Consider the following 25,419-nt stretch of genomic DNA (forward strand, 5'->3'; position numbering starts at 1 on the left):
TCCATCTGTTGCATACAGTTCCTTGCCCTGTGCTACTGGCAGACTTACGGCTTCTCGGGCCAGGAAGGAAAATAACTCTGTTTTGTTTTCATCACATCGAAGGAAGTCTTTCCAGTTCTTGGGCATCACAGTAAGGGGAGCCACCCTTTTCCTCTTGCCATTTCCCCTCTTCTGTCTTGTTGAAGCTTTCAGGCTGGCAGATAGGTATACATCCCAGACAAGGTCAACACGGATGCTTACCTCTAGTTGAGCAGAGATGTATGGTATGAACAATGTTTCTCCATACTCTTGAAATGTTCTTGATAACTTTGGATTCAGCATTTGAACCACAGCTGCACCATCTAGAATTACTGCATCAGTCTTAGGAACACTCTTGATTTCAAGCAGATTTGACTCCAGGCAGCGAAGCAGATCTGCTTTAACCCCGAACCGAAGTTTTCCTCCACTTGACAGAGCTGGAGGTGCTGCCTGGTTTTCGTGGGAAAAGAAGTGGTTGATGTCTCCATCTCGTGTTTGACATGAGATGTACAGCCTTGAAAAAAGACCACAGTCACTCTTCAGTGCAGCGAGTTGTGCTTTCTCTTTTGATTTGACCTTCACAGGTGGTCTGCTGAATAGTGGCAACTTTTTTTTGGGAAGAGGGTGTGTGATAGGTGTTGTACACCTTTCCAGCCTTTGGGTCACAAACTTGGTGTACTGCTCCTCACCAATGGTATAAATCCTTCTTACAGTATCAGCAACTTGGGTATCAACGATGTCTCTTGTGTCAATGACTAAAAGATCTTGGCTGTGTTCTAGAAATGGATTCCCCATCTCTTCCAGCACCGTGACAAGTGCCTTAACCTCCTTCAGGAATGTGGCTTGCACTCCAGGTTGCTGGTCATGGTGTCTAGAGTCACTGGGTCCATGCTGTTGGTGTGTTGCCTGTTCTTCAAACTCTTTAGTGATCCTGGCGATTTCTGGTCCTGCTACCATCCAGCGTCTGAGTGCTTCTGGATTGCCAGTCAGTCCGATAGCCCCACCAGAACCTTTGACCATGGCATTGTTCTGTTCATGGCACTGGTCAAGTGCCATGGCAGAGAACTGGTTGCTGGTTTTGTGCACCACGAAATGTCCAGACTTGAATTCTGCCAGGACATCTGGGTGTCTGTCCGCAAGAGTCATCATATCACGGATGTTACTACTTCGTGTAACTGCATGGATCTTGAGGGACAGATATAGAGGGAGTGGAGTTTCTCGGGTGTGCCTTGTACGTGCTGAGCTTGGTGAATCCATGTTCCGTGCCTGCTTCTTACTGTTAAAGACCATCAATTGGGAGATTGTTAGGGCAGGTTTTGTGGTGGTCTGATGCTTAATGTTTGTACCATCAAGTAGCCTACCATGTTGACGAGAGCCAAGAGAGATGGTGGCACAGCCCTCTGCTGGCAGTTTTCTTGGAATGATCCGTCAAAAGAGAAAGACGAACCAAAGATTTCTTTGCGCACTACTTATGCTGCTCGCATTAAGTGCATGGCATCACTGTCAGTTTGACAGGCTATCATGAGAGCTGGTCCAATGTCATTCTCAAAACTCAGAAGTGTGTCTCTTCCTTGTGAATGTGCCCTCAGATGTGGAAGCTCAGAAAGCAGTCGTTCTTTCAGTCTGGTGGTGTGAATCCGTTTATCTACAGTCAGACCAAGTTGTTCCAGCCTGGTCTTGTACAACTGAGCGATGTCAGTCAATTTCAAGACAGGGGAAGTGTTCTCATCACTGTTCTTGTCTTCCAGATATGCCACTAACTGTGCAAAAGCTATGCCATGTAGGCAAGTATCATCTCCATCATTGTGTTTAGATGCAGCCTGCCTGGCTTTGTTGTACAATGAAGACAGACAGCGATGATGGTACTTGGCCTCAATGGCAATCATGTCACCCTCTGCGAGCTTGGCCAACAGAGCAGTGTCCTCAAGCTCAAGGGCACACTTCCTCACACATTTCTGTCAATGTTGTAGGTTGATGCATTATGCAAACCTGAGGAACCTGCAGCAGGCTCATTGCAAAAGAAGCAAGTAGGTTCTGTGGACTGTGAATGGCTGTGGGCAGATCGCGTGTGTACAGATGAGGTACTTTGTTGTTGTGCTGTAGTTAATTTCCCCCGACTTAGCTCATCATATGCTTTTTTGTTGAATTTTAGCCGACATCTCTTGTGCCACTCTGCCTTGTGTCTCTTCAAAGTGGATTCTATGCCATCTCCATCATCTAATCGCTCCAGGTTGAGGTCCATTGGCATATACTGAAGGGTATGGAACCGGAGAAGGTCTTCTGTGAGGGATACATAGCCACTACCAACAGACTGTTTATATTTGTTTCTGAGAGGACACTGTAAAGGTTCATCTGTTTTGACTTGACAGAGGACACAAATGTCCCAGTTAGTGCTGGGGGGTGGCTTGGATTGCTTGGATAACGAGGGCTGGGTAGGGACCATCAAGCTGTGACGCTTTGACATGGTGAGGGTTAAAATTCCAGCAAGACGTGGGAATCTGAAAAGATAACAATTTAACATTGTATTAAACACTGTTGTCACTTTGTCATTCGGTTTTTGTAGGGTTAGTTTAAACCAAATGACACTTAATGACAATGATATGACATATATGTGTCATATATATATGACATTGACATAATGTTTATGACATGTTCGTGACATGTCCGTGACTGTGTTTTGTTACTGTTATGACAGGTAAAATGTTACCCAAATTTGACATAATAACCAAGTTGACATCTCTAGAAAATACTCTGTTCAATCATTAAACTACTCAGCTCAAACAGAAATGTTCCAGACTGTCTTCTACTTAAGCTAGGATAATTATTTTGATCACGCTAGCTAGCTAGCTAGGAGTTTTCCTTGCTAGCTAGCAAGGAAAACTCCTTCCTGGCTACAGTCAAATTCAATACATTCGCATTCAAAGGCATATATTAATATTAATATTGTTTTTAATAATATTGTTTGTTCATAGTCAATCTTTTTACCTGTTAGAAATGTCCGAAGTGTCAGAAGTGGCATTTCTGAATACTTCTCACCATGTTGTCTAGCAACAACCCCTCGAATAAGTAGGCTACTGAAGCTTTAGAGCAGGGGGTTTTCAACCAGTGGTCCGCGGTGGTATTGCAGGTAGTCTGTGGAAATGGTCTAGGGGGGTCAACTGCTGATAAATCAGTGCTGAGAATGCATACAAATATCCACACACCCCATGAAATAATAACTTATAACTAAATAATACTGACACTACAAAGAAATCAATTGAAGAATGTTGGGTACATAAAAAATAAATATTTTGATATATTTTTACCTTGACTTTAACATAAATGCATTTTCTTGAATTATATTGGTCTCAAATGTATCACCAACAGAATGGGCACCCTAACATTTGTGGGAAATGACACCTTAAGTGTTTTTCTACAGTGTTCGGTTCCAAAGTGAGTCAGTTTTGAATATTATTGGTGGCCATCCCCGATTTGACCTCTCCCGGGCCTCAGAGGTCAAATCTGACTTCCCTCCACATCTAAAAATAAACCTCATGATATAAACTAACCATGGTAAAAGTTTCATGTTTCTTTCAAAAAGTGCACAATTTCCCTTGATTTGAGGGCTTAACCGCTGTACTTTATCAGGACTTAAAGGAATCTTTTAACAAAACTAGGGCTATGTCCCTACCTCCCCACCGACCGTATGACTGTCGCATTAACCTCTTGCCTGGTTCTCAGATCCCTAAAAGGAGACTTTACTCTCTCTCTGCACCGGAAAGGGAGGCTATGAAGTCCTATATTGACTCCTCTCTAAAGACTGGACTCATCAGACCATCCTCCTCCCCAGCGGCCGCTGGGTTTTTCTTTGTCGATAAGAAAGATGGTTCCCTCCGTCCATGCATTGACTATAGTCCCCTTAATGAAATAACAGTTAAAAATAGATACCCACTCCCTCTCATGTCTTCAGCCTTTGAACTTTTGCAGGATGCAAAACTCTTCACGAAACTGGACTTGAGAAACGCTTACCATCTCATTAGGATACGAGAAGGGGATGAGTGGAAGACCGGTTTTAACACTCCCAGTGGTCACTACGAGTACCTAGTCATGCCATTTGGATTAGGCAATGCTCCGGCGGTTTTTCAGTCATTTGTCAACGATGTGCTGAGGGATTTTCTCAACAAGTTTGTATTCGTTTATCTCGATGACATCTTGATCTTCTCACCCGATGAGGAGACCCACACCCTTCATTTTCGCCAGGTAGTGCAAAGCCTGATGGAGAATCAACTCTACTGCAAAGCTGAAAAGTGTGAGTTTCACGTTAAGACCGTCTCCTTCCTGGGGTACATCATCTCGGCCAACCAAATCCAGATGAATCCAGAGAAGGTCAGTGCAGTGGCCAACTGGCCATCCCCCACCAACAGTAAAAAAGTGCAAAAATGTTTAGGCTTTGCAAACTTTTACAGGAGGTTTATAAGAAACTTTATTGGCATTGCAGCACCTTTACATGCTTTAACCTCTCCCCATGTCATGTTTGAGTGTAATATACAGGCGGATGAAGCTTTCCAGAAGCTCTAGAAACTGTTCACGACTGCCCCAATCCTCACAGTGGCCGACCCACAGAGACAATTCATCGTGGAGGTGGATGCTTCCAACGATGGCATTGGGGCGGTGCTGTCCCAAAGATCTGTCCAGGACAACAAGCTACACCCATGTGCGTTCCTTTCACGTAAGTTGACACCTGCAGAAAGGAACTATGATGTGGGGAACAAGGAGCTTTTAGCAGTTAAAACAGCTTTGGAGGAATGGCGTCATTGGTTGGAGGGGGCTGAGCAACCATTTCTAGTTTGGACTGACCATAAGAACCTGGAATACATCAAGAAGTCCAATAGACTGAACTCACGCCAGGCTAGATGGTCATTGTTTTTTAATCGGTTTCATTTTGTATTGTCATACAGACCAGGCACACAGAATGTTAAACCTGATGTATTGTCACGTTGGTACGATCCTGAACCTGTTGCCAAAGAACCCGAGAGCATCCTTCCACCTAACCGTGTGGTTGGAGCAGTTTCATGGCAAATATAATCAGTGGTGAAGCAGGCAAATGGTGAGACCCTGGCACCTAGTGGTTGCCCACAAAATAGGTTGTTTGTCCCTGTTTCCGTTCGATCACAGGTAATACACTGGGCTCACACGTCTATGCTCACCTGTCATCCTGGAGTGAAACGCACAACCTTTATGATCCAGCAACGTTTCTGGTGGCCTGCTATGAGGAAGCAGGTGGCAGAATATGTTGCGGCCTGCACTGTCTGTGCCAGGGACAAGACCTCCACTGAAGCACAGATGGGGTTGCTGCAGCCACTTCCTGTTCCTCATCGGCCATGGTCCCACATCTCGATGGACTTTGTCAACGGACTACCGATATCAGAAGGTAACAGATTTAGTAAAATGACACATTTTATTGCACTATCCAAGCTTCCCTCTGCCAAGGAAACGGCAGAGGTCATGTTACGTCATGTATTCCGCATTCATGGTTTTCTCAGGGACATTGTGTCAGACCGGGGCCCACAGTTCATTTCCCGTTTCTGGAAGAAGTTCTGCCATCTCCTTGGAGCCACCGTGAGTCTTTCCTCAGGATATCACCCCCAGTCGAATGGCCAGTCAGAGCGCATCAACCAGGAACTAGAGACCTGTTTGCGCTGCCTGGTCTCCCAGAACCAGGCATCCTGGAGCAAGCACCTGATGTGGGTGGAGTACGCCCACAACACGCTGCCCACTTCCGCAACAGGACTCACACCGTTCCAGTGTGTGCACGGCTACCAACCACCTCTGTTCCCTGCCAATGAGGCCGAGGTCACAGTCCCATCAGCTCACGCTATGGTTCGTCGATTCCGCCGGATCTGGGCCGGTGCTCATCGGGCTCTCTTGCGCAGTGCCAGCCGGATGAAGGAGGTGGTGGATCGAAGCCGGAGACCTGCTCCACCGTATCGGCCTGGACAAAGAGTTTGGCTAGCTACCAATAATTTACCCCTCCATATCATGTCGAGAAAGCTAGCTCCAAGGTTTGTTGGTCCATTCCCGATATCTAAGGTGATAAACCCGGTGTTTGTGCAGTTACGTCTACCCAGGTCATTAAAGGTCCATCCAACGTTTCATGTCGGCAAGATCAAGCCGGTCAGGGAGAGCTCATTGGTGCCCGTCTCTAAACCCCCTCCACCCCCCAGATGGTAGAAGGAGGTCCCGTCTACGCCATAAAGAGACTGCTGGCAGTTCGTAAGCGAGGGCGGAAGACAGTTCCTTGTGGACTGGGATGGGTACGGTCCAGAGGAGAGATCATGGATCCCAGCGAGTTTCATTGGTGATCCGGCCACGATTAATGATTTTGATCGGGATCACCCAGAAGTTCCTGGGACGTCAGGAGCCATGCCTAGAGGGGGGGGGGGGGGGGGTGTACTGTAACATCCTGTCATGTCTGCTAAATTATTCATGTCATGTTAATCAGGTTTATGTTATTGTTTCACGTTTTGTGCATAGCCCAGGTTAGATTTATGTTTAGTCACGTATCTTTGTTCGTCTGTCTAGTCCTGTCATTGCACTTCCTGTTTGTTTTTACTTACCTCTTCTCTCTCATTTCAGGTCCCCTTACTTCCTCCCTTTGTGTGTTTTCCCGCCATCGTCAGCGCCTGCCCCGCCCCTGATTGTTTCCACCTGTTCCCACTTACCTCATGTATAAATAGTCTTGTCTCCCTTTGTCCTGTGCCAGTTCGTCTTGTGCCTTGTGCCATTAAGAGAGCCAGCTTGTCACGCTTAGAGATTTTTTACTTTGTGATCATAGTCAAGTTTATTTAGTTTGTAGTCTGTTTTGCTATGTTTTGCCTCTCAGGAGTGATTTTTTGTTTGAACTTTATACTTATCCAAAGTAAAGACCTTTTGAACAACAAACTTTGTTTTGGGTCGTGCGTTTGAGTCCAAGTGTCTGTCAAGGTTCTTAACACCAACAGGGAATGAAAAATAGCATTGAGCTCAGGATCAATCTTGAAGAGGCTTAACTCTTCCGCATTCTGATGTCCCGATAAAGCGTGTGGGAGGACTACAATAGAAGCCTTGTTGTTCCTAAGTTGAACAAGTTTTTCTCTAGCTTTTCGATAGCTCGATGCGTATCCTCCTGTGTGAGTATGTGAGTTTATGTGTGTGTGTGTATAGGATTGGAATCATCCTAAAGGCCAATCTACTGGAAATGGTGTCATATCATCACTGTTCATGTGTACTGTAAAGCAGGGAGGCGTGAAAGAAAAAGGAAGCTTGAAAGCACTCTGTAATGATCTCAAGAGTCGTTCTCTTTCCATTTCCTCTCTCTCACCCACTAAGTTGGTGTGAGTCTTCTTTCTCTCCCCCTCTTTTTTTCTCTCTCCCTCCCTCTCTCTGAAGGTTGATGCTTCAGATATTAGTGAGCTTTGTCAGACAGTTAAACTGCCCGTTATCGATTCTCTAAGCTTCGCTCTTTCCAAGCAGCCGTTATGGTTTTAATGGCCTGTAATGGAGCCGGCTCCTGTTGATGTCCAATTGCTTGGCGAGGCCGCCCTTGTTCTTGATATTGTTTCCTAGGATCCTCCCTAATGCCACCCTCAGAGAAACCTGTTTCTCACACACATATTTGGGTCGATTGATACCCAGCCCTGTGTATCTAAAATGTCCCTACACTTGAAAAATCGTAGGATTTGAATGTGAGCCGGGTAGAAGCAGTAGTTAGGGGGTTTGTAAAAGCTCGGTGGCAACATAATGCCAGGAAGTAGATTCAGATTACTGAACAGAGACATCTATCGCAATCTACTGCACAAAAAAAATAGTTTCATGTCTGTCTATCCAGGAGTTCCCCTGGGGGTTTCTTATAAATGGACAAATACATAAAACAACAACAATCGCTATATAATCAACCTTCTTTAATGTAAAATAACTGTCAATTTGCTTTTAGCTTGAGTAAGAGGATGAATTTTGACTTCCGAATAAACCTCTACATGTGTTGGAGTGCCACTTATCATAGTTAAATCATTTTAGATGTAGATTAATAACATGTTCCAATTATCATAGGATTTTCTTGTTAAAAGCTATATTTTCATCTAGAAAATATAAGGAGGTAGCTCTTCAAAGTGCTAGGACTCTATAACCTAAATAAGGAATATCAAAGCCTGGTGCTATTAATGTGTTTAGTTTCTTTATTGTTGCTGGTGGCTGGCAGGTCCTGCACCATCATTAGTGCAGTACGTATTTCAATTCACCCTCCTTCACGCATACCACTTGGGGAATGATAGATGATAAATTCAGCAAATATTCATCTTGTATTCCTTTTGAATGACTCTCATAGACCTTGGTATCAAAGAGATGTGTCAGCGTTAAAAAAGGAAGAATAGGGAATGTTTTCAATTTGTTGTTCCTACTTCCTTGTGAAGAACAGAAACAGAAAGATGCTCTGTCAAAGCTGGAGCCTATGAACCAGCATGTTTATTCAATATGTGACACCAACAATTGCAGCCCGTTAATGGCTTGCATTCAACAAATGTCGCTAATTACTGTGTTTCCTGTCAAACGGCACCCAATTGACAATGCGAATCAGTACGATAGTGTGTGAGCTCAGCTTTACAGTACTGAATTTTAAAAGTTACATTCATGACAGAAAAAGTCTGATAAATGCACAGCATAGCATATAATTAACATTTTCTTGTCTCTTTCTGCCTCTTTTTTGCCTTCAGCAATAAAAGAGAGATCTGTGATAGACTCAATGAGAAAGCATTGGCATTAAGTCCTTCCTATTTTTATATTATTTACATTTGTCTTTGAATAAGCTCTACTTTAAAATGTCAACATTGGCCTTGTATTACTTTGTCAGCAGTCTGGGGATGCAATTTACAACCCACTTTAGTCCTAAATAGAATTTAGGAATATACTCCACATCAATAGATAACATCACAGAATCAAGTCTCTGTCCATTAAAAAGCATCAGTGAGATCTTCAGTGGAACAACATTAATCCACAGCTGGTCTGGTTGAAATCAGTCAGGACACCACTTCCTGTTTCCCCTGGGTGCTGCCATAGAAGCATTTCAGACGGTATGAAAATCCGGCCTAATTGCCTCTCTTAAGTATTCTGTATTTCTCTCTACAGTATGGTCATAAATAACACTAACAAAGAGAAAGAGAGAAGGGGGTCTGAAATTAATCCATTGGACTGCACCTCTTGGAGATAACTGCTCATAGAACCTCATATGAGTATTATGGTTGGAGTCACTTAACCTTTTGAGCAGGGGGTGGGAAGTGTGGGAAGGTGAGTCTCCCCTCAGAGAACATAAGAACAGCCACGCCCCCCCTCCCAATTATTATTGCTATTATTATTATTATTATTATTATTATCATTATTAGCCTGTCATTGTTGTTGTTGCTATAATGCAGGGGTATTCAATTGCATTTCAAAGAGGTCCAGTAACGGCCCGTCCACACGGCAACGTTAAAAAGATCTTCAAACGCTTCTGCCCTTTGACTTTGAATGGGGTGACGTCACTTTGCCTCGCTTTTCGCCGAACTGCATTGTGGGGAAGCAAAGCGAAGATTTCCAGGATTTCCAGGATTTTCAGGATTCAAAAGTTGAGCAATGTTCAACTTTTGAAGCTGAGGTGGAAGCGTCAGCCAATCAAATCCCGTTTATGCAAATCTGACAGTACAAGCGCTAGCCAATCAAATCGCGTGCAAGCTGGGAGAGCCAGACCGCAGTTCATTTTCTATATTCCTGAAAATGGAGGAGAGATTAGTTATTGCGGTAGAAAATCACCCGGTTCTTTATGACCAGTCACTAATAACTTACCGGGATACAAACCGGAGGAACCAGGCATGGAGGGAGGTGGCAGAGACAGTGGGTGCGACTGGTAGGTTTTCGCCTGTTAGGGGATTTTATATCCAGTTTACTTCGTTTTAACATTGCTATTGCTTTGTATAGAGTGGCAAAGTCCCTCCCCTTCCGGTGGACCTCCATGGGACCTTATTTCGGAAAAATTATGTATTGAAGTCAAAGGAGAGAGAAAGATTATCTTTCGATCCCGTTTGAATTGTGCCAAGAACTACACATATGATGTTTGGCAATTTAAAAGATAATTTTGCAAGTCAAAAAAATAAAAATGTGTCGTAAAACTGTGAAGTAACATATTTGTTTGTGTGAAACGCTGAATGAACTACATCTCCGGTCTAGCAGAACAACAAACGTCACCAAGATGGCCGTCCAACAAAAGGATTGACTACCCTCACTATCACCACAATTAAACAGGTCCAGAAGAATGTCATGCAAAGCTGCCTGCCTGCCTTCCTTTGATTCTCTCTGAACTGCCTGGTCTTTTTAATGTTTAATGTCAACCATTTGTGCAGATAGCGTGAAGTAGAAAAAATCGCAGATGCTAATGCAGCGTTAGCATTTATCCCCTGGGCTTAAATTGTGTATTATAGAATGATCACACCGGTGTGACAGTACTCTTCAAAGGGTTCACGAAATATGACTACTACTCTTACTGTTTAACATGTTGGGTTACTTAAAGGGGACCTATCATGCAAAATGCACTTTGTGATGTCTTTTATACAAACATATGTGTCCCCGGTGTTCCAGGGAATTCACCAAGTGTCAGAAAACACAACCCTCTCTCTTTTTCCTCCATACCCAAATCTTTAAAAACGGGGCTGCAACGGATTTGATACATGTGGATTTTTGATTTGCACCTCTATGACATAATAGAGGTGCACTCCGCCTGATGGGTCAACTCTCCACCTATCAGGGGAATGAGAGGTTGGGCCACGGCCACGGCCATTGCCCAACCTGTAATTCGCATATAGGCTGTCGGCAGGCTACATTTCCCCAGTCACATCTGTGGTTTTGCCTGCTCTTGCCAGGATGTTTAATAGAGATAGATATTGCGCAGTTGTTGGCTGCAATAATCGTGACAAGGACAAAATACTGCATGCACTGCCGTCTCTGGAAAAATAAAAATAATCTGTGGCTAGAGTTCATTTTCCAGGGAAATGTGCCAGAACACTCCAGCAGTTTTCTGCGTGTGTGTTCGACACATTTTACCACAGACTTGTTTACGAACTTCACTCAAGTCAAAAAAGGATTTGCCTCCAGACTAAGGCTAAAACCGGGACCAATACCCAACATCCGGGACCAGGCCAGTGAGGCCACATCCAATGTTGAAGCTGTAAGTTTTTATTTAGCGGTGTTTTTCCTGATAAAGCTATCTCTAGCTTGTAGCATGTAGCATGTAGCATCGCCGTATAAATGTAGCCTCAAACCCAAAACAGTAATCCGTTAGTAGGTCTTTATATGTTTTTGTAACATTTTATTTTATTTTGTACGCTCCGCAGTCTTTGCTTTTATTTGAATGATCAGGCAATTGCTAACATGTTCAGACATACTGCCGTAATGGCGATTTGTGTGAAGGCTGTAAAGCTACGCTATAGGATAACACAAGTATTTATTCTCCTATTTATTAGTATTTTGTATCCACTAAAATCATATTGAGTAAGTAATAATAACAAACGTAATCTTCGGAAGCTAAGTGTCGTTTTTTGCAGCGTTATATGTACAAGCTTTTTTTATTGTAGTCTGTAAGAATGATCAGATTTCATCGATCTGTAAGCTACGCTACGCTAATGAGACATGCCGTTTTTTGCAGCGTTATATGTACAAGCTTTTGTGTGTTTACTTGTTTGCGCACATGAATATAAATGGGTGTGTGTGCACGACTGTTAGGATACAACAGTGTGTGTATGTCTGCCAGGGGGTAGACACACTACGATTAAAACGGAGCTAACGCCACGTTAGTTTGTTGTTAACGGGGCCTTACCTCCAGCAAAAGGCTAATTAGTGGCTAGCAGTTTTAATCCCCATCTTTTGGGATTTCAGACTATAATTATGCAAATAGTATTTTCTCATCCTGAATACTAAGTTGAGATGATTTTGTTCTAACTATGTTTTCTTCTTTACAGGCCAGCACCTCACCTGTGATGATTGATTCTGCATGTCAGATTGACCCACCAAACCAGCGTACTGTTCGTACACAGCTCTCCCGGAGCACTCTTCAAGGTTCACGTCGAAGTACGGGTTAGAAGCACGTTTTCAAAATGTTCTTTGGATACTTATTGACAATCTGATGTTGTAGCCTTGAATTTGTGTGCTTGTAATTTTAGTAAAGTCTATTTGTTTTATCTTATTTTTTTGTTTTAATGTCAAATACAATTATGTTACAGCTGTCCAGGCTAAAATTCCCTGCAGAAGCTTTGGTGTCGGCACACTAAATATTCCTTTGGAAGCACCAGTGCCATTTTTAACATCCACCCCCATGAAGAGACCGCCAAAGAGGCCCCGTGTAGACCCTGAAGAAGAATACGAAGATCCATTTGAGGGAAGCTCTTCTATTGTGATTTCCGAAGGCCAGGATGCAACTTATGATCCAGCAGAATCCATAACAAATGCTACAGAAACAACAGACATGTTGTAAGTTACTGAAATATCACTATGTGTGTGTTTGTCTATGTATTGTATTTGTTGCTGTATATCATTCCAACATTGATAATAGGGAAACACCAAAGATCTCTCAAGCAACAATCTGTGTGATGGTTCATAACTTCTCTTTTTTTTGTTTTAGTGGTCAAGAACAAAAACCCACCCATAAGGCCAACACATACATAGTATATGAGACCTGCCTCATGGAGCTTTTTGAAGCATGTCCTGTGTGCAAGCATGTGTGTGATGTACAAACCAGAAGGATTGGTACATTCATATCAGTGCATCAGCTGTGCCCCCATTGTCAGTTTACAAGAAACTGGAATAGCCAGCCTTTTCTTTGGAGTACTCCAGTTGGAAACCTGCAGCTATCAGTTGCAACATATGTCAACGGAGCATCTTTCTACAAACTTTCGAAGGTAAATTAACTGCAGACAATTGTTTTGCTAATGGTTGAAAATGCAAATGTTGTTGTTGAATAAGATAGGACAAGGTAACAATAACAAGAGTGAGAAAAGGTGGGAATGTGGCACTGTTAGGAAACGATCCATGCTAATATGTAAAGCTCTTTTGGGAGGGGGATGTGGAGAAAGAGAAGAGTTGTGAAGGGTGTACTCTAGTAAGCACCCCTGCCGACATGTTCAGCTCTTTCCCTGTTTAAAAAAAGGGCAGCTCATTTGCAATTTCCAGGGTCCCTTCAACGGCTCCTCAACGGCGTGACTGTTTGTAGCCAGTAATCTTTCATATCCCCCTCTTGTTGGTTTGTCACATTGCTAAAGTGTGTGAGTTCCGTTGGCCAGCGACCTCCAGTTCCCATTCTAACAGAAGAAACATATTATTTCAATTAGTCTTTGTATCAACCGCTATATGTGTTGTTATTGGTTGAATATGCCATCTCATTTTTTGACTGTACAGGTGATCTTTGAGATTAAAATGTATTCTTGCTGTTTTCTTTCAACCATTAGGTCTTCAAAGCAATGAATATGCAGATATTCAAATACAACACCTACCGAAGGCATGCCAGGATGTACATTGAGCCAGCTATTGTATCTTACTGGAAAAAATCACAGGAAGGCATGCTACAGAAGCTCCATGAAGAGGAGAAAGTGATAGTTGGTGGTGATATGAGGGCTGACTCTCCAGGTATGTCGTATATGTATTTTTATACAATTCACATGTTACATTTCAGAAAGGGGTTTGATTATGTGTGATTTGTTAAATTAATGTTTCCTGAAAAACATATGCTAAAACACTACAATCAAAAATACAAATTCCCCATCCGCAGAGAAAAGTAAATACTGTAACACATCTTTTCGCAGGCCACTCGGCAAAGTTCGGCAGCTACACTATGATGGACCTCGAGAACAACAAAGTCGTTGACCTCCAGTTGGTTCAGGTAAGTGGGGTGAAATTAAATATCAATGTTTTTTTTTTAACACTGTTTGCACGTTATATTAATCTTTAAAATGTGTGTATCAATGGTTATTTGTATGTGTCATGACAGAGCAATGAGGTTGGTGGAAGCTACCACATGGAGTTAGAGGGCCTTAAAAGGAGTCTGGAGTTGTTAAAGGAACGTGGTGTGACTCTGGACTGTATTGTCACAGACAGACATCTGTCCGTGCAGAAATTCCTAAGGGAAAGCAGCATCACCCAATTCTTTGATGTGTGGCACATAGAGAAAGGTATTTTTCTTTATATTAATTTCTATGTAAATAAATCTATTGTAAATAAATTAACCAATGTATTTAGACACAAACCCGGCTTCCTACAATCACATCAGTAGAATAATATTTTGAGTCAACTTGTATGTATATTAACTACATGTTAAATGTATCTATTAGGGATTTCTAAGCAACTGGATAAGATTGCAAAAATGAAGGACTGCGAAAAGATTTGAAAGTGGATGAAGAGTATAAGAAAACACATATACTGGACTGCAGCAACCTCCACCACCGGGCCTGAGAGAGTGGCCAAATGGACTTCCATCCTGAACCACGTGCTGGATGTCCACTCTCATGAAGACCCCCTGTTCCCTAAGTGCCTTCATCCACTGCGCACAACCACAGATAAAAGGAAATGGATGGCAGCAGGTATGTTGTTCATAAACCATGATACATACATTACATTACTCCTCTTTAAATATTTGTATGGGACAACTATTAAATACAGCATGTTGTCAGACACAATCTATAAAGCATGACAATTTCAAATATGACTTTGATTTTCAAATTCTTAGGAACGCCAGCCTTTTGCAAGCTGGAGAAAATTCTCTCAAACAAGAGGATTTTGAAAGCTCTGGCCAAACTCAGCCCCCACCACCAGACTTCATCTTTGGAGGCATTCCACAGCGTCATCCTGCGCTTTGCTCCAAAGAATGTGGTGTTTCCATTTCTTGGAATGTTGTGCAGGTAAAATAAACCATAGTTACTTATAATTACTGACAATTTGTACATCCTTTGCTATTATTTACATTTATTTTTCTCATTACGGAAATTAAAGACTGTACCTGGCAGCCCTGCACAACAATGAAAATGCTGATCGTGCACAAGCCACTACATCCACTGGAAACCCTCTATATAAACTGCAGTTCCCAAAGGCCAGGAAGGGAGAATGCAGAGCAAAACCAATAAAGACTGACCCCACATTCTGTAAGTGTTTAACATATTTATTATCCAACTATTTACATGCATATACAAATCTAAACCAAATATTCTTTAGCTTTTTTTTTAACATTGCACGGCTACGTGGCCAACTTGATGGACCTCATCTTCGACCAAGTCTTTGTGGACCCTGCCCCATTCACACAGGAGCTTCTGAAGATTCCCATCCCAGAGGAACTGTGTTTCCAGTATGAGCGACCTGACAGGGAGGAGGTCATCGCCGGTTATGCCTCACGGTTCAATTTGACGGCTGTCTGAACCCAACATACGTGTTTTGAGGATCAGGAAACTCCCTGCGAATCCTGAGGACAAAGCAGGCCGGAATTACTACTCGGATCTTGCGTCCAAGGAAGCCCCAGCACAAGCTCACAAAGCTTCTGTAGGCTAGATACCTGTGACGCCTGAAATAATTGCAAAGAATATTTAGTGAAAAGCCTTTGTAATTTATGTAAAATACAAGTACATTTATTTTTTAAAATGGGTTCAGAGAACCGTTGATTTGGAATAAAGCTCCGACAGTTTATATCAAATGTGTCATGATTATTCATGTTGGATGTGTAAAGTATATGCTGATTTCAAAAGCATAAGGTTGTGTGTGGACTTTTTTTGTCGTACACATGGGTGTGTTATGCCATTGCTGTGTAGTATATAACATAATAGTAACGCAATGTACAATGACAGAATGAAATGAAAGATTGCATAAAACCATATGCACCAGTATTTATTTTCATGAACAATATTAGCATACGTTTTACAGATTCAGTCAAAACAAACAAACCACTCACTGCTGTATTTGCCTCATCTGTAGCCTGCCATTCAGCTCTGTATATGACATGCATTCTGCAGGGAGCAGAGACGTGCACACAGACTCTAGTCAAGGTAGTGCTTGAGCACCTGCCCGTTTTGCCCTCTGGATAGTAATGTGCCCTTTTGAAAGTTCGTTTTTTACAGTTTTTTTTTTTACAGTGTACTGTATGTGGCTCATGGTAACATCGATCAATTCTGGATTAAAAGCTTCTAATATATACAACAATGCCCCAAATGCGCGTTGTAATTTTGTCAGACATCCCCACACGTGCCCCGCGGCACTCCCGTACGTGCCCTGGCTCAGAGTCCTGCACGGGTCTGATTTTCAAGACCCACTCCCGCCCCGCACCCGCGACGTGCAATACCGAACCCGCCCCGCTACCCGCACATATTACCAATTAGTTCCGCAACCCGACCCGACCCGTCGGCACAGGATCAGCAACCCGACCCGAACCCGCATATATGAGCAGTGAAAACGTGCAATTATTAACACACGCAGTTGCATATTTCTCTCAAAAAGCGTGGGATGTTGGTTATTTTCTCCATCTAGGAGGACACCAAAAGCCTCCCAGACGTTGGATTTCGCTCTTGAGGAAGTGTTGGAAAATGCTGTATTCTCCGCTAGAGAGCTTCACCTCAGCCATTCAGAATGTGGCGCGCTCAGAAGCAGATTGATAAGCTGCAGAGGTTATGATTATGCACGGTCCCGCGGGGGAGAGGTCTGAGGATTTAAACATCAAACTAAATGATTATTATTTAAATATATTTATTATGCAACATCCGCGACCCAACCCGCATCATCTTTGTTGCAGCAGGACGTTTCTGAATGGTTAGTTGACAAGCTGTTGTCCCTATTTATTTGTTACGATGCTTGCTACTTATTCAGTTTTGGCTAATTAGCAAGAATGCTATGTGTGTACAACGGACTATTTTTCAATTTTGAATATTGAATTTTTCTTTAGCGGATGCATGTCAATTTAAATAAATACAACTATTTTTTAAATCAATAAAATGATTTTCTAAATCCATAAAAGCATTTCAATTAATATTGGGAGTCATGTCGTTACTTTGTTGAGAATGTGGCCATGTAATAAGCGGGATAATGTGCACATTGCATAATGTGCCTACATGCCGATCTAGATCCCTCCGCCAAAAAAAAGAAGAACCGGCTCGTTCGCGGGCGCAAACCGACTCCCGTCGCTCTTCGAGCCGGCTCGTTCGCGACCGACACATCACTAACTTGTTGTTATAACGAGACCGCAAGAACACTGGTTGAGATCGAACAATTGAGTTTTGTTCAGTTTGTGTGTTGTGGAACATGCGTGTGCGTGCGTGAAAATGTACCACACACCCAATTACAATTGCATGTTCAATTCACTACCCTGGAAGTTAATAACATTGTTCAAGTTCATCTGTGGGGATCGCTAATACATTACCAACAACCATTATTTGAATCACAAATAATGCTTGTGTCAATGTAATGAGTATTATTTACGTTAACGAGGTAGGCTAAATATAGGCTAAAATAAAAACATGTTTCCCAAAAGAACTACACATCTTTTGAATGACAATATGCCTTCGCTGCACCTCCAATGTGCGCAATACATTATTGCACAATCTATGCCTATGAGCGTGCTGAACGAGCCGAGATGATGTGTGTGTGCGTAGTTGAACCTTTTCATATTTAAGTTTGTAGCAAGTAGAGGGCTGTTGTGCGTGTGTGTGCGTGTGCGCGCACGCGTTAGTTTTAAAGACCCCCATAGAGCTCAGAGGCCTGTACTACGAAGCCGGTTCAACATAACGCTCTCATCTGCGCTCTCGCTAAGCGGTCCTACGAAGCTGGTTATCAAGTGGATCGCTCAAGCCAGCCGTGCCCTATCTAGTTAGGTGCGCGTTCACATGAAAGGGGTGGTATTTGGAGCATTCGAACAATCACAAACATAGAGAAGCCCACTGACAGCGCAGTGTCATACTTCCTGGATGAAAAGTGAACTTTAATATTATTCAAATATGAAGAAGTTAAACTTTAAACATCCATGACTTAAACACTTTATCCAGGATAAAAGCCACATAGCTGCACCTGCAAGGTGAATACGGCTGGTAAAAGAAAAAGTGTTTGAATGCGTACATTAAAACCTCTTAAGCCCCACGGACCCGGTTCCGGGGCCGTAATCGCGTCATTTGCAGGAAACAACGTCTAAGGAACCTTAATATTTAATAAACTATGAATATTTGATATCCATATGTTACGTGCTTGTGTTGCTTTTCTCTGTCTCTCTGCTGCGCAGGTACACCTGGTCCGCCTCTGGCTCCGCCTCCCCCAGGTGTCCTAATGACATTCAGCTGGGGACTTAAAAAGGAGAAGCTGGAGGAGAAGATCTCTCTTCCCTATCCAGATGCCAGAAGACTCTGTCCGTGGACTACCTCACTCTGCTGTTTAGGATCTGTAGATCCCCTGTGTTACTTGTGTGTCTTATGTACTCTGGAGGACCAGGTAGTGTAGGCTTTCGTGGCTTTATTTTCTCCCGCAGGGATTTGTTAGACCTCTGGGTAGCGGAGGGAAGCTCTGGGTCCTACGGCCCGTGGTGTGGCTGCCCCAGGCCCCCTTCGTCCTTTTGTTTGTTTTTCCTGTACTCCAGCCCTTGTTCATTTGCCGGTTGGCCATGTGAGTACAGTTGTGTCTGGAATAAATAAGATGCCGTTTAATGCTACGTGTTTGCCGTGTTTTATTTTATGTTGCGGGTCTCCCCACGAGCCACCACCACTAAGTAGGGGGCGGGTTGTAACACCATATAACGGGAAAAAACTAATTTAACTGATCTTTTTCATTTAAAAAACAAACACACAATGCTAACAGTGAGCCTCTGAATTAGCCCCGAGCGAAAAATGCTAACCCATTACTGCACCGAAAATCACTCCTAGCTCCCTTATTACTTATCCTAGCTGCACATCCAACACATCGTTTATGATCGTAAAGACACAGAATCTAATGGTGCCCAGCTCAACGCTGAAAGATACAAACTTGCGACGTTATCAACAAAAACGTACGTCAACACAAGTGGCGCTAGGTAGCCCACAACGCTAACATGGCTTACCTTTGTCTTTGTCTGGTCTAAACTGGTCTTCAATGGCATTAAAACGATAACGATGATGTAGTTAATCCATAGGTTAATATCCAATGTGGCTGTGTCCCCGTTGAAATGTTCTGATAATCTATAAGCAATAAAACTGCAATTCCGTTTTAAAATAGTAGAGCAGGCCATTCCTACGCTCTGTAGCTTTATTGAATGCGCAAATACGTCACCTTTTTTTACTGTCCTTGAAAACTGGTATCACATCATCATGTGAGGTTGACTGTTACGGTGAGTGAAGCAAGCAGGACCCAAATGCAGATAACACTGATATTACCTTTATTTCAAGGATAAGGATAATCATATAACTCGGACAAACAGAACACTCCCCGGTGAACTCAGTCACCAACAAAAGACGAACCAATACTGAACACAGGAAAAGACAAGACTAAATACAGGGAGGGATAATCACGAGACGAGAAACAGCCGGGCAGGAGAGGAGAAACACAAGGGCAACAGGTGAACACAATCAGACAATTAGACACACCAGGGAAACTAACGACAGGGAGGAAAAACACAGAGAGGGACCAGACAATACACAAGGGAGACAGGGAGAACCGAACAGCAAAATAAACCCAAACCTAGACATACAAAACTAAAAACGTGACATAACATGAGAATCGTGACATTGACTTTGTGACCTGGAGAACATTTCAGCTGGCTGCAACATTAACTTGTTGATAAGCTTGGGATATGAGATAGTTTTGTCGCCATTCGTGGTGAAGGCATCTGTGCTATTGTATGCATTATTTTTGACCCAACATTTCTACAGGCATGGCAGAATATGGCACTATTTTCACATGAATATTCTAGCCCTTGTCTATTTGTATACCACAAGCTGCAAAATGACCGCCTAACCCCACTGTACAGGCGGGTACTTGATTAAATATACCTGGGCAGGCTCTGTTTTGCCGTAGTATCCTGGCACCTGCGGGCCGCAGAGGGGCTGCGTAGTTTCGGGCGACGAAGACTGCTGCTCCGGGGTTGAGGGCGGCGAGTCAGGCGGGAGTAAGCTAGTGTCCACAACGGAGGGTAACGTGATGTCCCCATCTGACCTGTTGCTACTGTCTGCAGTAGATGCAGTGTTGCTGGCGTTTAGTGATGGTTGCTTTAACCATTTTCGTATAAATTATTATCCACGGATGTGTATCCCTTAGGGGTGTAACGGTACACGTACCCATACCGAAATTATTCGGTACGGGCCCTTCGGTTCGGTACACGTGTGTACCGAAGTGTAACGAACAAATATAACGTTAACATTTTTGGAAGTAATCTCAGGTGCTGCGTCGCAGCATTCAGAGTAATTTGCTCACATTGGGTTCAACGCGTCATAGAGCGACCAAGTCATTTCATTGGACGAGAGGCACACTATGAGAGCTGGTCACAGGGATGCGTTCAAATATAGTCAGTAATTTGAGGAAATGGCGAACGCAGATAAAGTTGAGCTCGAAAATCCTCCAGCATCATTAAAGTCTCAGGTTTGGGAACATTTTGGTTTCGCAATTACGTACAAGGATGACGGACAAAGACAGGTGGACCGAACCAAAGCTGTTTGTCGGCATTGTTCAACTAAAATTGGTTACGCGGCTGGCAATACATCAAACTTGCACACTCATTTGAAAAGGCATCACCCGAACGTGAGTATCACCGGCGGTACCAAAAGAAAAAAGACTGAAGTGCAAACCCAACTCCCGCTAGCATTTAAGCCTCCACCACTCGCAAAAAGTTCAGACCGAGCCAAAGCTATTACAAACGCCAAATATCCTTATAGGGTGTTCTCCACAGCAGGAGAAATTGTTAGTGCCAGCAGATCTGCCCTTTCAGCAAGCAATGTGGACAAGTTAATTTTTCTTTAAAAAAACATCAAAATACAATGACAAGCAAGTCATAATGTCAAACTGGCTGCTTAGTACAATACATTACAGTTCAAATACAGATTATTTCAGTTCATGGAAATGCTGCACCTTAATGTTTATTTTATTATATTTTGTATTTATTTGAGTGAATATTCACACTTTAATAATAATTTAAAAAAAACAAAATATATTTTATGTTTTGTGATAATTTTTTCTGCTGTACCGAAAACGTACCGAACCGAACCATGACCTAAAAACCGAGGTACGTACCGAACCGAAATGTTTGTGAACCGTTACACCCCTAGTATCACTGCTGTGGAAGCACTTTGGAAATGATGCACGCGCAGCAGAGAAGGTCACGCGCACCTGACACAATTTGTTGTTCGTATATTTCGCTCCGTTCTCTTTTTTTAATAGAGGGTGCATAACATTCAACTGCCCCAAAGATCCCGACGCGAAGCCTGAAGGGTAAACACACCAGGTTTACTAATCTTCCCGCACAATTTGTTTGGTGTCGGAATGTCTCGCTATGTTAGTACATTCTTAAAAAACAAAATACCATTTCATTTCGGGTTAAAATGTGAGCATTGTAACGGGTAATATATTACCCAAATTTCATTAATAATGCGTTACATTACTTTGTTACAGCAAAAAGTAATATATTACTGTAACTGTTACTTTTGTAACGCGTTACACCCAACACTGCTCACGAGTGCCTATTTTCGGACCCTTTTTTTCACTTTTCCCCCTTATTTTCTCCGTTTTTTTTTTTTGTGGTTATTTCACCCGGTTTCTACCGGGTACACTGCCCGGTCTCGGGTGTCCCCCCACGGCCTGTGTCTAGCCCCCCCACCCCCCCCACTCATCCATATATTAACGGATCTTGACCATCTGTGTTGTATTTTTCTCCTCTCCTCTCACTGATCGAACGCGACCCACTGTCGGAGGGCCTCCGCGCTGGCCCGGCCTAGTGCCGGTTCTCTGGCGGTCGGTTCCTCCGAACTGCGGGTTCGACTCTGATGGCCGGGAGGGTGTGCTGCGTTGGGGTGGGGGACTTCCTTGTCTCTTCCTTCCCGGACCGGCCGATATGAAGCGTGACCAAGACGCACCGTCTGACTCAGGGGTCCCACGGGTCCCGCAGCGGGGTGGAGGTTCCCAGCTGGAACCTCCCCACCTCCGCCGCGGTGCACCCGGCAAACACGTTTTTTTCTCAAACCCTCCACTGTTGTCTAGCGGGTGTAACTAAAATACAAGATGTCATATTTATATATATAAATAAATATATATCTATATAGTGTAGAGTCGATGAATGGGAGTCGGAGGCGGTGTGTTAAGTATGGAATTGCACTTTATTATACATTGGATCACAAGACATGAGTACACTTGCTGCTACTGCATGTCATGCTAGCAAGAATGAACAACAACCACGGTGCTCTCACTAACAGGTCCGGGTTGCAACACACACCAAACACACAGTGAATTATGTCCTATCACGTGGCACCACACAAGCCCCCCCAGAATTCACATATACACAAAATCAGCGTGGCGGGGACGAACGACACGCCAACCCCCACCACTCCTGCGCACGGGAGTCGGTAAAGCGACGTCCGCCTGTGCGGCCCCCGGAAGAGTTGGGACCGGAATAGTAGGCCCCGATTCCGAGACAGGGGTCGAGGCCGGGGGGCGGCCCCGTCGCGGAGGTCGAGCCAGCACCACCGGCTGGTCTAAGTTCAGGTGATCAGCCTTCACCCGGTCCACCGAGACGTGCTCGGCCTTACCACCTAGGTCGACCACTAGGTGTTTGTCCCCGTGCTCCAGAACCCGGAAAGGCCCATCGTAAGGGGGCTGTAGGGGTCCCCTGTGCGCGTCGTGCCGGATAAACACATGCCCCACCGAGCGGAGCTCAACGGTAACCCGGGACACCTGAGTACTAGGGATGGGTACCGAGCCCCGGTATTAAACGGCCCCGGGGCTGAATTATTATTAAAGACCGTGGTACCGTTAAGCTCCAACGTTAACGGTCTTTTTATCGGTACTGGAGACATGTAAAAAATATATGTCATTATTGCTACACAAACATTATATTGCAGTTTTAGTGTCGCCAACTCCGTTTCTAATATGCGTCTTTTTAGTATTTTTGATCTTTCCAATCCAAGCGAGAGATCTCTCTCCCCGAGGGGGCGGGGGCAGTTTACACACACGCAGCTGCTCAGCTGCTACATGCAGCAACACACACACACGGAGGAGATGGCGGAGAGAACGCGCTCCGAGGTGTGGCTAAACTTTACCCGTCTCGATGTGGACAATGCTCGTTACCAAAAGTGCTATAAGAGTTTAGCATGTAAGGGCGCACGAGCAATTTGTCTAAACATTTAGCAAAAGTGCACCACATTCAGACGGAGAAATGCACCGGGTTCGACTGTCTTTCTAGTAGCTCTGTAGCCCCATCTCCGAGTAACGTTTCCACGTCAGGTATTATGTATGCTAGCAGCAACACACGGTGTTAACTTAATTATACAAACATGGATTAATGATTAGAGATAACTGAGTTATTTATTTTGTTAAAGTACCGTTAAAACTTTAACGATACCCATCCCTACTGAGTACCAGTGTTGGGTGTAACACGTTACAAAAGTAACGGAGTTACAGTAATATACTACTTTTTGCTGTAATGAAGTAATGTAACGCATTACTAATGAAATTTGGGTAATATATTACCCGTTACAATGCTCAGTAACGCAGTTACAACACATTTTAACCCGAAATTAAATGGTGTTTTGTTGAATGTACTAACATAGCGAGACATTCCGACACCAGACAAATTGTGCGGGTAGATTAGTAAACCTGGTGTGTTTACCCTTCAGGCTTCGCGTCGGGATCTTCGTGGCAGTTGAATGTTATGCACCCTCTATTCAAAAAAGAGAAAAGAGCGAAAAATACAAACAACAAATTGTGTCAGGTGCGCGTGACCTGCTCCGCTGCGCGTGCATCATTTCAAAAGTGCTTCCACAGCAGTGACACACATCTGTGGATAATCAAATACGAAAATGGTTAAAGCAACCATCACTAAACGCCAGCAACACTGCATCTACTGCAGACAGTAGCAACAGGTCAGATGGGGACATCACGTTACCCTCCGTTGTGGACACTAGCTTACTCCCGCCTGACTCGCCGCCCTCAACCCCGGAGCAGCAGTCTTCGTTGCCCGAAACTACGCAGCCCCTCTGCGGCCCGCAGGTGCCAGGATACCGCGGCAAAACAGAGCCTGCCCAGGTATGTCTAAACAAGTACCCGCCTGTACAGTGGGGTTAGGCGGTCATTTTGCAGCTCGTGGTATAAAAATAGACAATGGAATATGCATGTGAAAATAGAGCCATATTCTTCCATGCCTTTCTAAATGTTGGGTCAAAAATAATGCATACAATAGCACAGATGCCTTCACCACGAATGGCTACAAAAATATCTCGTATCCCAAGCTTATCAACGAGCTAATGTTGCAGCTGAAATGTTCTCCAGGTCACAAAGTCAACCTCACATGATGATGTGATACCAGTTTTTAAGTACAGTAAATATTCTCTTCCCAGAGATGGGACCAAGGTGATGATGTACTGTAGTACATGGTTTTAATAATACTTTTGCTTTTAAATGTTTGCCATTTCAAACCATGAGCTGGTTCAAATAATATTTGCCTTGATTTACAATATGTTCTCATTTGTTTTATCAGTACAGTTTTGAAGAATTTACAATCAGAATCGATTTTCAACTAAGCCGTGTAATACAAGTTGTTAGTAGCCTTAAGGACCTACAGTTGTTATGCTATACCACATTGCCCTTCACTGGATGTACAATAACTACATATTAGCATTTAAAATACCTAGCCATTCTTTTGCGGTTATTTTGGTGAAAGTAACTAAAAAGTAACTAAAGTAGTGTAACTCATTACATTTCAGAGACAGTAATATTGTAATGTAACTTATTACTTTCAAAAGAGAGTAATAAGTAATATGTAATATATTACATTTTGGAAGTAACTTGCCCAACACTGCTGAGTACCGTGCCGAGCAGTGGGGATCGGAGCAAAGGCCTCAGCGGCCTCCTGCAGGAAAGACCGCTGGGCCGTCGCCGACCAGGGAGCCGATGCGTTGGGGAGGAAATCCCCCGGAACCCTCAGCGGCTGACCGTATACCAACTCCGCCGTGGAGCACTGCAGATCCTCCTTAGGCGCGGTCCTCAGGCCCAGTATCATCCAAGGCAGCTTGTCGACCCAATTACCGTCCGTAAGGCCGGTCTTGAGGGCCGCCTTCATGGAGCGATGGAACCGCTCACAGAGGCTGTTAGCCTGAGGGTGGTAAGCGGTAGTCCTGTGCAACTTAAACCCCAAACAACTCGCCACGGCGTTCCAGAGCTCGAACGTGAACTGTGAGCCCCTGA

General features: G+C 43.7%; 1 protein-coding gene across 3 annotated transcripts; it reads left to right on the forward strand.

Annotated features, from left to right (window-relative positions):
- Positions 1–10,172: 10,172 nt before the first annotated feature.
- Positions 10,173–18,882, forward strand: LOC307019263 (uncharacterized protein). 3 transcript variants are annotated; one of them, XM_079650001.1, is made up of 11 exons: positions 10,173–11,224; positions 12,015–12,123; positions 12,276–12,522; positions 12,674–12,950; positions 13,497–13,674; positions 13,851–13,927; positions 14,036–14,216; positions 14,376–14,624; positions 14,771–14,942; positions 15,034–15,182; positions 18,290–18,882. In XM_079650001.1, exons 1-8 carry the CDS (start codon positions 10,781–10,783, stop codon positions 14,429–14,431), a joined length of 1,569 nt encoding a protein of 522 aa, XP_079506127.1. In that variant the 5' UTR covers positions 10,173–10,780; the 3' UTR covers positions 14,432–14,624; positions 14,771–14,942; positions 15,034–15,182; positions 18,290–18,882. The 3 variants fall into 3 exon arrangements, with proteins under 3 accessions (XP_079506127.1, XP_079506128.1, XP_079506126.1); XM_079650002.1 differs by lacking the exon at positions 18,290–18,882 and adding an exon at positions 15,342–15,455; XM_079650000.1 differs by lacking the exon at positions 18,290–18,882 and adding an exon at positions 15,253–15,335.
- The last annotated feature ends 6,537 nt before the right edge of the window (positions 18,883–25,419 follow it).

The sequence above is a fragment of the Notothenia rossii genome (assembly GCF_949606895.1).
Source record: "Notothenia rossii genome assembly, chromosome: 9".
NCBI classification, from domain to species: domain Eukaryota; kingdom Metazoa; phylum Chordata; class Actinopteri; order Perciformes; family Nototheniidae; genus Notothenia; species Notothenia rossii.

Coding starts and splice junctions, on each gene's coding strand:
- LOC307019263 (XM_079650001.1), top strand. CDS start 10,781: ATGGGTCAACTCTCCACCTATCAGGGGAATGAGAGGTTGGGCCACGGC. Junction 12,523..12,673: donor ACAGAAACAACAGACATGTT/GTAAGTTACTGA, acceptor TTTTTGTTTTAG/TGGTCAAGAACAAAAACCCA. Junction 13,928..14,035: donor TTGACCTCCAGTTGGTTCAG/GTAAGTGGGGTG, acceptor GTGTCATGACAG/AGCAATGAGGTTGGTGGAAG.